The sequence below is a fragment of the Elgaria multicarinata genome, chromosome 3, assembly GCF_023053635.1.
Source record: "Elgaria multicarinata webbii isolate HBS135686 ecotype San Diego chromosome 3, rElgMul1.1.pri, whole genome shotgun sequence".
Classification (NCBI taxonomy): Eukaryota; Metazoa; Chordata; class Lepidosauria; order Squamata; family Anguidae; genus Elgaria; species Elgaria multicarinata.
Genome location: NC_086173.1, coordinates 174,755,094 through 174,768,855, shown reverse-complemented (window position 1 = coordinate 174,768,855; position 13,762 = coordinate 174,755,094). Strand labels below are relative to the sequence as shown.

The 13,762-nt window shown below is 44.6% G+C and overlaps 3 protein-coding genes across 4 annotated transcripts in view; 2 read left to right on the top strand and 1 right to left on the bottom strand.

The window, feature by feature from the left end:
• The window catches only part of LOC134396452 (class II histocompatibility antigen, M beta 1 chain), a 274,896-nt gene extending 267,069 nt beyond the window's left edge, over positions 1–7,827 (bottom strand). Inside the window, exon 1 of the mRNA XM_063122955.1 lies at positions 7,719–7,827. Within this exon, the coding sequence (XP_062979025.1) occupies positions 7,719–7,812 (94 nt within the window). The 5' untranslated portion in view covers positions 7,813–7,827. The remainder of the gene's footprint in view (positions 1–7,718) is intronic.
• The window catches only part of LOC134396458 (H-2 class II histocompatibility antigen, E-S beta chain-like), a 39,816-nt gene extending 27,501 nt beyond the window's left edge, over positions 1–12,315 (top strand). The window contains exons 5-6 of the mRNA XM_063122979.1: positions 11,151–11,174; positions 12,251–12,315. Of these exons, the coding sequence (XP_062979049.1) occupies positions 11,151–11,174; positions 12,251–12,264 (38 nt within the window). The 3' untranslated portion in view covers positions 12,265–12,315. The remainder of the gene's footprint in view (positions 1–11,150; positions 11,175–12,250) is intronic.
• Positions 1–13,762, top strand: part of LOC134396460 (H-2 class II histocompatibility antigen, E-S beta chain-like) — a 63,835-nt gene that overhangs the window by 5,976 nt on the left and 44,097 nt on the right. The window contains exons 3-4 of one of the 2 annotated variants that reach the window (XM_063122982.1): positions 1,581–1,862; positions 10,126–10,239. In XM_063122982.1, coding sequence (XP_062979052.1) covers positions 1,581–1,862; positions 10,126–10,239 — 396 coding nt within the window. The remainder of the gene's footprint in view (positions 1–1,580; positions 1,863–10,125; positions 10,240–13,762) is intronic. The other variant, XM_063122983.1, reaches the window with a different exon arrangement.

Genomic DNA, 13,762 nt, shown 5'->3' with positions numbered 1-13,762 from the left:
CCTCGGGAAGGAGGGTGTCCTTCCGGAACGCCCTTGCGAGCCGGAGGTTCCCCGTTGCTGTTCTGGGTGGTGAAGCGGCTTCCTCCGTCCCAAAACAAGACACCTGCCCTCCCCCTCCCCACTGCCTCTTTGTGTAGATAATACTGCCTGGTAGCTCATGTGACCCTTTATTTTGCATTTGTACAAAAGCCTCTAAAAACAGTTTGAGGAACTTCTTAGGAATTTTTTTGAGATGTTTTTTTGAGATGTTATCTTGGGAAAGTGACTTTTAATTTGATTTGTGTTATTACTTTTATAAAAGGGTTATTAGGCTTCACAAATACTTTGTTATGGGTATGCACCCTTATCCTACTCTCGCTCTAGACCCATCACAGACAGTCTCTCTGTCTCAGTCTCTCTCTCCACACACCCCACTCAACTGCTTCCTTCACTAACTCCTCCCTCTCACTGCTAACTGCCAATACAATCCTTTGTACCAGCAGCCAATCAACAATCACCCCACACATTCTACTCCCTTCCTCCATAATATTAACCCCTTACCATCCAGTGTCCACAGTACTTGCATTCTAAACAGCACTAAACAGTAAATCATTGCCAATACTTGCGTCACAAACAGTAAAACGTCACAGTCCCCTCTCCCGTAAATTGGGGCTCACAGTCTGAACTCCTAGAAGGCTCCCATTTGGATTGGAACAGACAATAATAATAATAATAATAATAATAATAATAATAATAATAATAATTCATTTGTTACTCGCTTCTCCCTCTGGGTCAAGGCGGGGTACAACACGAATGCAAACATCATATAACTAATTAAAACTAATTTTACTAAAACATTTAAAACTAATACATTATTAAAAGCAGCACTTTATTGAAAGGCAAATTTAAAATTCAACATATTCACTGCAGGCTAGATACAATTTGAAGTATATCTTTGAGGAAACAAGTCCTTATTCAACCTTTACTAATGAAAGCAAAGCATATAGATCTTTCTAGACATCGATATATCAGTGATTGTTCCTTGCAGAATGGTGCAGCTTTGACAGACCTCCCTCCTCCCTCCCTCCCTCCCATGACTCCTTTCATCATGAGTGTTGATCTTAAAATCAGCATTTTCTTTTTAAATATGATCCAACTAGCCCTGCCAATTTGTTTTTTTAATATCAGTTACCCAGAATTCATTGTGAACCTGCTTCTGGCTTTGAGTGTATCTATTCTTTAATGCTATTTTTTTTAACTTATTCACCTGTCCAAGTGTTTAATCCTTACCCATTTTCACTTTTGGTTCCGTTGGCATTTCATAACCAGGTGTCTTTTCTTGCTTTGAGGGAAGTGAGTTATGAATTCCGATACAGCGAGAGCAGCTGCGGGAGGGGGGGGGGGAGCTCGCCCAAAGGACTGTGAGCTCCCTGCCCTGTTTGTGGACCTCCCAGGAAGGTGTCTGGCTGGCTGCAGAGGGAAAGAGAATGCTGGCGTCTGTCTGCCCAAGAAACTCTCCTCCGTTTTCTTGATCTCTCTCAGCCCTTCCTTTCCCCTTCCCTCATCATATCTCTCACGCATCCTTCTTCTTTTCCCTCCAGTTCAGCCCTCCGTCTCCATCTCCCCCACCAAGGAAGACCCCCTGTCCCCCCACACCCTCCTGCTCTGCACTGCAGCCAGTTTCTATCCCCTGGAGATCGAGATCCAGTGGCTGAAGAACGGGCAGGAGCAGAAGGAAGGGGTCTTCTACGGGGAGGAGCTCCGGAACGGGGACTGGACCTACCAGACCCAGGTGATGCTGGAGACGAAGCCGGAGCACGGAGACGTCTACACCTGCCAAGTGGAGCACGCCAGCCTGGAGGCCCCCGTCACCGTCCAGTGGGGTAGGAGCCTCCCTTCCCTCCCTCCCTTCCTTAGATACAATCCTGCAAAGAGGGTGGGAATTCTACATTCCTGTGTCATCTCTGACCTGCTGAGGATGCAGAGACCCACATACACACTTCTCAGGAGGTCCCCTGATCTGATGGAGGTTCTGAATGTGAGCCCAAGTCTGGAGCTGGCGATTGAGAGGGGAATGGATCCAGGTGTACAAGATTATAATACCAGGACGCAGTTGGGGGGGGCAGTGAGTAAGGGGAGAATTGATCCAGGTGTGGAAGATGATGCCTAGTGTGGCCAAAGTGGGCAGGGAGACGTTCTTCTCCATCTCTCACCTAATACCAGGACCCGAAGGGGGGGAGGGGTCATCCCATGAAGCTGAATGGTGGGGGATTCTGGACAGATGAAAGGAAGCCGGGTGAACGGAACGTAGTAAAAGCAGAAGGTGTGTTGAGCCAGAGACAAAGTCATGCTAGCTCTCTCTCTTTGCCACGCTTACAAGATTGAGAGGGGACCGCAGGATTTATGGGGCCCCCTCTCCCCAGCCTCCCCATCTCTCAGGATGATGCCCCTCCCTGCCCCATCAGCCTTGAATCCAGATTCATGTTGCCTGAGGACTAGCGTCTCCTGCAGTTACCACCGGTGAAGTTCCCTGTGAGCTCTGGAAAGAGCCTCAGCTCCCGGGTCCCGGTTGGGGCTGGCAGGAGATGCTGCAGCTAGAGCAGGGGGAGAACTGGGCAGCCCCCCCCCCCCGCCTCCCAGTCATGGATCTTGGGAGTTGCTGCTTTTAAAACTGGGGCTGGTTGGTTTGTTAGGTTGTAAGTGATTTGCATCTTACTTTGGACTACGCTGATGTGTATAAGCCGCCCTGTGAACTTTTGTAGAAAGATGGAGCCTAAATTCAATATTAGAATCACCGAATAGTAGAATAGTAGAGTTGGAAGGGTCCTCTAAGGCCATCTAGTCCAACCCCCTGCTCAATGCAGGAATCCACCCTAAGGCATCCCTGACTGATGGTTGTCCAGCTGCCTCTTGAACCACTATTAGGACTAGTAGTGCAGAACGCATTGTGAAACTAAGGAGTCCGCTACCACAGGACGGGGTGATGGCCCTGAACATGGAGGGCTTTAGGAGGGGATCAGACATGGCCATCAGTGACTAGTAGTCCGGATGGCTCTATGCCACCTCCAGGATCACAGGCAATATGTTGGACACGATGGCCGTGTAGGTTCCCCCAAGCTCTGCTATTCTATGATTCTGTGTCTCTGGCTGAGGCTTTCCTTGAGCAATCCCCCTGCCCCTTTTATAGACTTTTACTGGGTCTCAGATGAGAATGACCTCTGTTTGCAGCCCCCTCCCATGTTCACCCACCTCTCCTTCCTTCCTTCCTTCCTTCCTTCCTTCCTTCCTTCCTTCCTTCCTTCCTTCCCTTTTTTTAATTTTTTTTAAATTTTTACTATATAAACATACATAAAACATTACAATAATAATAATAATAATAACAAAAAGAAAAACATCAAACAACTGCTACATACATATTGAATAAATGTTGAGTACATATATGTTGAATAACTATTACCTATACCTTATCATACTACAACATAATCATTCTTAACATAAAAGTGCACCCCCCACCTCGGGATCATTCCTGAGTCCAAAATCTAATCGTTTCTTCTGCTGGCGGTTTCCCACTTCCCTTAGTAAACACGAATATTAGGAACTGTTTCCAGATTCCTTCAAACTCATTTATTTTAGTCACGCCTTTTCTCCATTTAATATTACATGTCAGTTTATCATTAATGGCTATATCCCATACTTCTTTGTACCATTCTTCAATAGAATATTCCCCTTGAATCTTCCAGTTCCTAGCTACCATCAATCGTGCTGCAACCAGCAAGCTCGATATCAGCTCTATAGTTTCTTTTCCACACTTTATATCTTCAAATAGTGACAGCAATGCAATCTTTGGTGTTTGTTCTATTTTCATTCCCACTATTTCTTCAATTTCTGAGAACACCATCTTCCATAATCTTTGTACATATTTGCATTGCCACCACATATGTAAATACGTTCCTTTTTCCCCACAACCTCTCCAACAATTTGCTGAATGCTGATCATTTATCTTATTCAATCTAATCGGGGTTAGGTACCACCTCCACAAAATTTTAAAATAGTTCTCCTTTATTCTCACTGATAAACTTCTCAACACTCTTTGTTTCCATAGTCCCTCCCATCTCTGTCGCCCTATTTGTACCTTCAAATCTGACTCCCATACCATTTTCTCTGGGTTCTCTCTAAACTCCTTCTCTAACAATAATTTATATATTTCACTCATTAACCCTTTTAAAACTATACTACCTCCTTTCCCTTTTTCCTTATTTACTATTAACTCTTCAAACTTCGTCATCTTTCTACAAACTCTATTATCTTTAATCCACTTTTTATTCCATTGTTCTAATTGCCCATATTCTAACCAAGATAATTTTTTCTCCTTTAACAATTTTTCCATATCCTCTCTTGTTTTTATATCTCTTAACCAATCCTTTAATTTCATTTTACTTTTCTCTTTTAATATTTTACATAATCTACCCTTCAGATCCTCTGGGAAATTCTTTAACATTATTATCAGTGCTAAGGGAGAGTTGCTCGGAAGCAGCTTCCCTTTAAATTTACTCCAAATTTCCCATTGAGTCCTCAGGAGTGGATTATCTATACTTCCAATCCACTTTCTCCCTCCATCTTTAAAAAAAAACATTGTCCAAGTTCATCTCTACGTTACTTATAATTTTTTCTTCCATCCAATATAAATCTCCTACTCCTATAATTGCTTCTACAATATGTCTTAATCTATTTGCTACGTAGTATAATTTTATATTTGGGAGACCCAATCCACCCTTTTTTTGGCTTAGATACCAATTATTTTTATTCACTCTTGCTCTCTTTTCTCCGTTACAATATTTATTAATAATATTTTGCCAACTTTTTATCTCAGTTTCTGATATTTTTATTGGTAACATCCTAAACACAAAATTAATTTTAGCTAATATCTTCATTTTATTAAAGCAATTCTTCCAAACCAAGATAAATTTAATCTTTTATATTTCTCCAATTTCTCTAATACCTCTTTCTTTAACCTCGTTAAATTCTCCTTTTCAAGATTCTCTACATTTTTTGTAATTTTAATTCCCAAATATTTAATCTCCTCCTTAACTCTCATTTCTATTCCCTTATGTTCCCATTCTTTTTCTTCCTTCTTAGTATAATTAAACAACATCATCTCTGATTTAGACCAATTTATTTTTAACCCTGTAATTTCCTCAAATTCCCTCAACTGATATTTAATTCTTTCTAATTTTCTTATTGGGTTCTTAATGGTCAATAAAGTATCATCTGCAAACATGTTTAACTTTATTTCCCTTACCTCTCCAATTCCTTCTAACTCTTCATCCTCCCTTAGTGCCTTCGCCAAAACTTCCATAACCATTACAAACAGGACCGGCGAGAGCGGACATCCTTGTCTTGTTCCTCTGGCTAGTCGTATCTTTTCAGTGAGTCCGTCATTTACCACCACTACAGCTGTATTATGGGAATATAACTGTTCTATTACACTTTTAAATTTATTTCCAAATCCCAATTTATCTATAATAATCTTTAATGCCTGCCAGCTCACACAATCAAAAGCTTTAAAAATGTCCAATGCCATAATTCCTGCCTTGATATTTGATTTTTTTATTACATTTATTACGTTTAAAACTCTTCCCACTAGATTATGCATCTGCCTTCCTACCACAAACCCACATTGATCTTCTCCTATATATTCTGATATAAATTTATTTAACCGTTTAGCCATAATAGATGTGAAAATTTTAGCATCCTGATTTATTAATGAAATAGGTCTGTAAGAATCGGGATTAGTCAAATCTTTGTCTGGTTTTGGGATCAGAATTATTAATGAATGTTCCCATGATTCAGGTATCTTCTCTCCTAATAATATCCTATTATAAAGTTCCATTAATTTTGGAACTAAAAATTCTTTGAAGACCTTATAATATTCTGGTCCCAAACCATCTGCTCCCGGTGATTTACCAACTTTTAAATTATCAATAACCTCTTCAACTTCTCTTTGAGTTATTACTTTCTCCATTAACTCCTTATATTCTGGTTTTATTCCATTCTTTATAAACCTTCCAATATACTCCTCCACCTTTTCTTGTTGAGTTTCTTTACCCTTCTATAATTCCTGATAAAATTCCTGAAATTTTTTTATTTTATCTTTCATTGTATGACAATAATTCCCTCGATTATCTTTCAATGTTTCTATCCCATTCCTCCCTTTTTCTTTTTGTGTGAGTCTGGCAAGCAACCTAGAATTCTTATTACTATTTTCAAAATATTCCCTTTTCATATACATTAAATTCTTTTGAACCTCCTCTATATTTAAATTTTCTAATTGTTTCTTCTTAGCTTGTATTTCTACTAATTTATATTTATCTTTACCTCGCCAACATTCTTCCTCCAAATTTTTAATTTCTATCTCTAACTTTCCCTGCTCTGCACGTTGTTGTCTTTTTAAGCTGCCCGTTTCTCTAATACAAATTCCTCTTACTACAGCCTTCATGGTGTCCCAAACGACTGACCCAACTGTTCCTCCCTTTTCGTTAATTTCCCATGACTCCGATAGTTCCTTCTGAATTTTCTCTACCACTTTATTATATTTCAATATTTTTGTATTTCACTTCCATCTATATGCCTCTTTATAATTCTTCTTAACTGTAAATTCTAAGCTTAACAAGGCATGATCAGTTACTTTTATTACCCCCCTTTCCATTTTACAAATCTTTGTTGCAAAATCTTTTGAGACAAATATATAATCTATCCTGGAGTATGTATGATGAACTGGGGAAAAATATGAGAATCCAGGCTTAGTCCCATTGAGTAAACGTCACGAATCTGAATAATCATTTTCTTTTACTAGTTTATTCAATATAGTTATATTATTCCTCTTTTCAACATTAGTGGGATTTGACCTGTCCCATCTATTATCCATAACCATATTAAAGTCCCCAGCTAATATGACATACCCCTCCTTAAATTCTTCTATTTCTTTAAATAGCTTTATAAAAAACTCTCTATGTCTCTCATTTGGGGCATACACATTAATTAGCGTATATACCTTTCCTTCAATTTTACCTTTTAACATAAGATATCTGCCATTATCATCCTTTTTTATTTCTTCTAATATAAACCCACTTTTTTTTGAAATCAAAGTGGCCACTCCATTTTTTTTTATGTCCCTAATGACTTTTCATAATAAGCTAACCACTTTAATTTTATCATATTCGAATTCTCGGAGCCTTGGTGTGTTTCTTGGACCATTATAATATCCGATCCTTCTTTATTAAACATTTGTTCTATTCTCTTCCTTTTCACGACTGCCCCCAAACCTTTAACATTGAGTGTTGATACTTTTATCTTTTTATCCATATTCACCCTTTTGAAATCTCTTCCGATCCCTTGTGCTCTGCAACTCAAATTTACTTACATAAAAACACAAACTCCATACAACAATCCCCCACCTTCCTACCCCAGCCCCTCCCCTCCTACCTTCCCCCCTCCCCACCCCCCCACTCTGATCCCCCCCATATCCCCGTGAGTCTAATACTCCAGCCATCTACTTTAAAGGGGGGGGGAGGTAGTGCTGTGCCTGGCCGGCAAGTTTCTATGTTGGCATTTCTATTTGCAATTATCTCAAGACATAATTAACAATTCTATTACTCCCCAGATGTCCCAGCCTCGTTCCCCCCCCACTCCAGTCCCACTTGCTTCCCCATACAGACCCAGCCTCCTCAGCAACTCTTTACCTTGATCCAATGAGGTTACTCTGTGTTCCCCCCTCCCATATGTAAATCTTAGAAAAACAGGGTAACCCCATGCATAAGGAATTTTATTCTTCATTAATGTTTCAGTTATTGGTTTAATACTGCGTCTCCAATTTAGTGTGTGTTGAGAGAGATCATTATAAATTTGCACTGCTTTGCCTTTGTACTGCAACTGAGCCATAGATCTCAATTCTTTCATAACTTGCTCTTTTTTGTAATAGTTACCAAATTTCACCAAAATGTCTCTAGTCCCTTTGTAATTTTGCCCCCCCACACGGTGGACTCGATCCAAATCCGATCCGTCTATTGGTATGTCAGGCAGCAGCTCCTTGAACCAATTCAGAATGATTTCTCTTAGATCTTCTCCTTGTGTCTGCTTCAGCTGTTTTATTCGAATTGAAGATCTGCGAGATTGATCCTCCAAGGCTATCAGTCTTAATTCATAATCTTTAAATTGTATTTTAGTTGATTTTTCAAAAGCCTCTTGCTTCTTCTGGTCCAAATCCGCTTTTGCCTCCAAATCTTTGATCTTGTCTGAATTTTCAGATGCCTTATCAGCCAAAACACGCATTTGTTGTCTAAAAACATCCATTTGTTGATCCATTTTTTAAAAAATAACGGTATTATTCTCGGCTATTGCCGCTTTAATTTCCACTAAAGAGGGAGGCTGACTGCCAATTGCTTCTCCCCCTTCAGCCATTTTTTTTCTTTATTTGGTACTGTGTCTAAGAAAACTGGGCCTATATCTTCGTCTTCCTGTTCTGCTTCAGGGACTGTATTTTCCAGGTGGGAGAGATTATGATTGGATGGTTTCTTTTTTTGTGTATTTAACCTTTTCCACTCCTTCCTAATTCTGCTTTTAATATTAGACATAGGACGCTTCTGGGCAGGGCATAAATCTTAGAGTCCAGCTCACTTTCTTGGTGGCTTTTACTAGCTTATCTTCTGTGTGTTAAACACTCTTCCTTCTTCCCAAGGGGGGGGGGGATATATCCGATTCACAACAGCATTCACTAGAGGGGATCAGAACTAATCATACACAGTCAATCAATATCCCACATCTCCCTCACCGAATGCTGTTTTCTTCCACCCCTACACCCCCCCTTCTCGCCACAACGATAATTACAGCAAACAGCTTCCACTTTACAAAGCCAGTATTTCAGTCTTTTCCATTTAAGATAAAAGATGAAAGGTGAGAATCGCTATGAATCAAGTCAGCGTCTAACAGAAACAAATTCTTTCTTTCCAAACTGCGTCACACCAACAGGCAGATCAGTCCGATTCACTTTCACTTTTGCAGCCGCAGCTTATACAAACATTCCGTCTGTCTCACCTTATCTCTTCAGCTATTTCCAACACCAGCGGCATTTATAGTCCTTTTTCCATCATTTGCTCAAAGATTTATGCCCATTAAAAGAGAGATAATTGCTTTTCCCGGCAAAGCCGATCAGAGCCTCAAAAGAAACCCGCCGTCTCCATGGCCGCCAAGCTCCGCCCCCTTCCTTCCTTCCCTTGTCAAGAGGGTAACGCCAGGAGCTGTCCATGTGGAAGCCCCCTCTGAACACCAGTTGCTGAGGAACAAGGGCCGTTGTGCTCCTGGGCTTCCCATTGGGGCATCTGGTGGGACACTCTGGGAACAGAAGGATGGACTAGGGAGTCCCTTGGCCTGATCCAGCATCAGGGCTCTTCTCCTGGGAGGGAAATGGAGTCAGGATTCGGCTTCTGCGCTTGTTTCAGGGAGCAAGGAAGCGACACTCGGTTGTTCCAGCTGCATGTGCTGAGGATTAGTCACGGGGGCTGGGAACTGGGGGGTTGTGCCAATGTGTCCAGAGAGAAGGATGTAGACTTTGGAGGCAGCAGTGGGAGACCTTCAGATGGGGCTGAGGACCCATGAGCCCCATTGAGTCCCCAGAGATCAGAGGCGCTCCAGTCTGCTGTGCTTTTGAACTCCCATTTCAGCCACAATCAGCCCACAGCTGGTGAAAGGAGCCCACGTCTGCTTGTGATTCGTGGCTTCGCTTCCATTGTATCCTTCAGGTGGGGGCTTTGGGTGCCCAACAGGCCCCATCTTCTGCTCCAGTGTTGGACCTCCCCTTTCCAGTTCAGAGCACCAGTTTGCAAGTGGGAATTCATAAAGTATCCTGGGAATTATGATCCCCCCTCCTCTCCCCCGGGGACAGGGGGCTTTACAGGAAGCGACCTTTCAGGCCTCACAGCCTGTCTGTGATCTCTGGAGTCTGAGGAGAGGTCAGCAGTGGGGGCTGAAAAAGACCCTCCCTGGGTGTAACGCATGGAACGGATCCTCCCTGGGACACCTGGAGGCTGAGAGGCCAAACCTGGCCCTGATCCTCCTGCTCACGTGGGGCTCCTGGTCTCTCTCCTTCCACAGAGCCACGGAAGTCGGACTCTGCTAGGAGCAAAGTGTGGACGGGGGCCGTGGGGGCCGTGCTGGGCGTGGTCTTTGTGGCCGTGGGGCTCTCCCTCTTCCTGAAGAAGAAGAAAGGTAACGGGGTGTCCGTGTGTCCGTGTGTCTGACCCTGTTCAGACGACAGACTAAGCCACGGTAGTTAAACATTTTGAGCGAAACATCATGGCTTCGCGTGTCGTCTGAACCATTCCTGGCCATGGCGGCCACGTAATTACGGTTTAAACCCATCCACTCACCATTTGCTGAAGGAGGGTTAGCGGCCCAACTGGGGCTCCGCGTGTCGTCTGAACAGGCCCAGTGAGGTGTTACTTGTTCCCGAAAGTGTTGTCTGAACGGGGTCCAGGTGTGTGGGAGAAATGGGTGGCACCAGAGGAACTCTGTGGGGGAGGGGAGCAGGGGATTTGGGGTGGGGGCTGCCCCCTCACCCCCTCTCCACTTCGTCTCCCAGCTTCTGCTCCCTCAGGATCCCCCTGGATAAGACCCTTTGAAAAGGTTGGGGCCCTGATCCAGGGAGAGTGAGCACCCTGTACCCCTCCTGGCACAGTGGATATAAGACTGAACAGTGTCTCAGGAAACCCTTAGTTCGAATTCCGCCTCTGCCATAAACTCAGCAGGTGGCCTTAGGCCAGCTGCTCACTCTCAGCCTCCGTTCCCCCACCCCATCTGCAATACGGGGGATAATAACACTGGCTTACCTTACAGGGTTGTTGTTGTCAGCTTTAGATCATTTGAAAGTGTTATGAAAATGGGAAGTGGCAGGGAGGGAAGAAAGACCCCTCCCCCCTCCAAAGAGAGGTCAGTCCTGGATTTAAGTTGGGCAGAGAAAAGAGTTCTGGGAGGTTTGTGCTTTATGAGACACTTCAGGGCCTGGGAGGGGAGGGGGGCATCTTGGCCCTCCCAGTGAACAACACAACCCCTCCATGGACGTAACTGGGTCTCCCTCCCTCTCTCTCTCTCTCTCTCTCTCTCTCTCTCTCTCTCTTTAGCAACACCCATCCAACCCCCTGCAGGTAAGGCCTCTCCACACACCTCCTCCCCCCCAATTCCTGGTGTTGGTTTTTATCCTGCCTTTCCAAAACCAGTCGCCCAAAGCAGCTGACGGATATTTCAAAATGACCCCGCAAAGCCCACGTCCAGAGTGCAGCTCCTCTGCGGCACCCGGGAGCAGAAGCCCTGTGGGTCTCTTGCAGTGGGAACCACCAAGCGTCTTGTGGCACCCTTGAAGACTTGCCAGATTTGTTCTGGCAGAACCTTGGATGGGCAGAAACCTCTTCCTCAGATGCGCTTTGCTTGTTTATTAGTACTTATATTCTGCTTAATACACTAAAATCCGTAAGTGGTTAACTATAACACTATTAACATCACAGCTTAAAGTCCACTACTAACAGCAGTTCCTACAACAACAGTAACAACAATAGAAATGACAGTCAAATGGGGCATTGTCAGGATTAATTACACTTCTGACAGGTCAGATTAATTGCAAGCCAAATTGACAGATGTATAAGGATGCAGAAAGGGGAGGGGAGTCAGTCAGAGGGGCCCAAAGGCACTGAAATGCAAGGGGGGCTTTGAGGAAAACTCTCCTGTATCCGAAGGAAGCACAGGAAGACCCCAGAAGCACAAGACGTTGGGTCAACGCAGCCTTCCTGGTTTGGCCGTGTGAATCGAACACTTCCAAAGGGGGGGAGATACATCCTTGGTCTCAATTCAGCCCTCAAAGAACACAATCAAACTTGCTGGTGCTTCTACTTCAGCCGTGTCTTTCTGAGGCCTCCCTTTCGAGCTGACAAAATAGGACAAGCTTTGGGTCAGCAGCAGAGTCTCCAGGGACCTTGATGTGGTGCCCCCCCCCTGACCTGGCTGCAGCCCCCCCTCCCCGCCCTGCATAGCAGGAGTTACTGGAAGGTCCATCAGTATATTCTTTGTGAGTGGTTGTTTGCCCATGAGGGGCTGTAGTGTGAAGCGGTCGGGGTGGGAGAGACCCCAGGAAAGTCAATATTCCTGACACTCCATCTATATATGAACTTTCCGATTAATGTAAGTATTTTAATATATGTTTTTATCTCTCCTGCCTTTTCCCTCCCAGCCCTCATTGGCTAGAATCTTCCACCTCTGAGACCCAGCAAGGAAAGAAACTCTTTGCATAGCTACGTCTTTCATTGGACGATGCAAAACTGAAGGGGGTGAAAAAGAAGAGACTCCCCAGCCTGGACTTCCTCCTCCTGCTACGACAACGCCCCTGTTCCTGTTTTTTCCCCTTTTTTTCTTTTGGGGGCAGGGGATTCATCCTGCCACGTGCTGAGAAGATCCTTCTCCTTCCCTGGGTTTCTGATCAGCATCAGCTCTGCTGGTCAGGGTCTCTTCCTCCCCTGGCAGGACCATCACTCTGGGGTCCACTGTCTGAATTAGTTCATCCCTAATGGCATCCTAAAGCGCTGAGACCCGCAAGCGGATTCCGCTCTAAGCGGAGGGACAGAGAATGGAAAACACCTGTTGCTTGTTGCTTGAGTTGCAGGAAATCACCAGGTTGCATTGAAGGGGACAGGAAAAAACCACACACCCTTTTTGGGGAGGGGCCGTAGATCTGTCCGGATCCCCTGCTGAGAATACGGAAGGTCCCAGGTTGAACCTCCAGCAGAAGCTCCAGGCCAGACTGGGCCAAGAGTTGGCGTTTAGTGCCCTCCAGGTGTTTTCAGCTATGATTCCCACAATCCCAACCCCCGCTGGCTGGGGCTTATGGGATTTGTAGTCTATCACATGTAGTGGGCACCACATCCCCCCCACCTCAGTGCTGAACTAGACAGACCAGGGTCTGACTCTGTGGAAGGTGGCTTCCTATGTGCTGTTTGAACCTACAGACCTCCCCGTGTGTTGGACTACAAATCCTAGCATACCCAGTCATTGGGGATGATGGGACATATAGCACAGCACATCTTGAAGGCACCAGGTGGGTGAAGGGTGTGTTTTTGCTTCCAAGGTTTTGATCATTGACCCCTTTTCACTTTGATTTGAGAGGATTAGTTTTCAAATTTCATATTAGAGGCAAACGCTCTAATAATCGTTCGAATAAAACCGGAATACTTTTTTTGGTGAAGAGCTGCGTGTGTTTCTTGGAGCCCAGCAGGATTTGTCTCTGGGGAATGGTGGGGAGGTCTGAGGGTTGGAGCCCCTGTCCCGTGGAGGTCTACTCTGAGGAAGCGGCAGGTCTGTGTCTGGAGCAATATTCTTGTCCCAGGAAGAGACGGGAACTTCATCTCCACACCTGATGTGTTGCTCCAAATGGGAATGTGTTGGGGAGTGAAGACTGGCATTACACAGGAGGAGGAGGAGGAGGAGGAGGAAGAGGAAGGCTGGCTGGCTGGCTGGCTGGCAGCCAGGGCATCCTAGTCAAAGGCAGACGTGGAGACCTGGGTCCAGGAGGAGACTCTGGAGGCAGTGGGGCAGGAGCTGTCCAATTCAGCCCAGTCCTGGCCCCACAGGGGTTGCTGTGGGGTGGCTCTGAAGCAGCCCAGCCGAGCTCAGCCAATGAGAAAAGGCCCTTTGTGCTGACCAGGCAGTTGCTGGGTGGAAGAGTCCCAGCGATGCGCCCAAAGAGGAG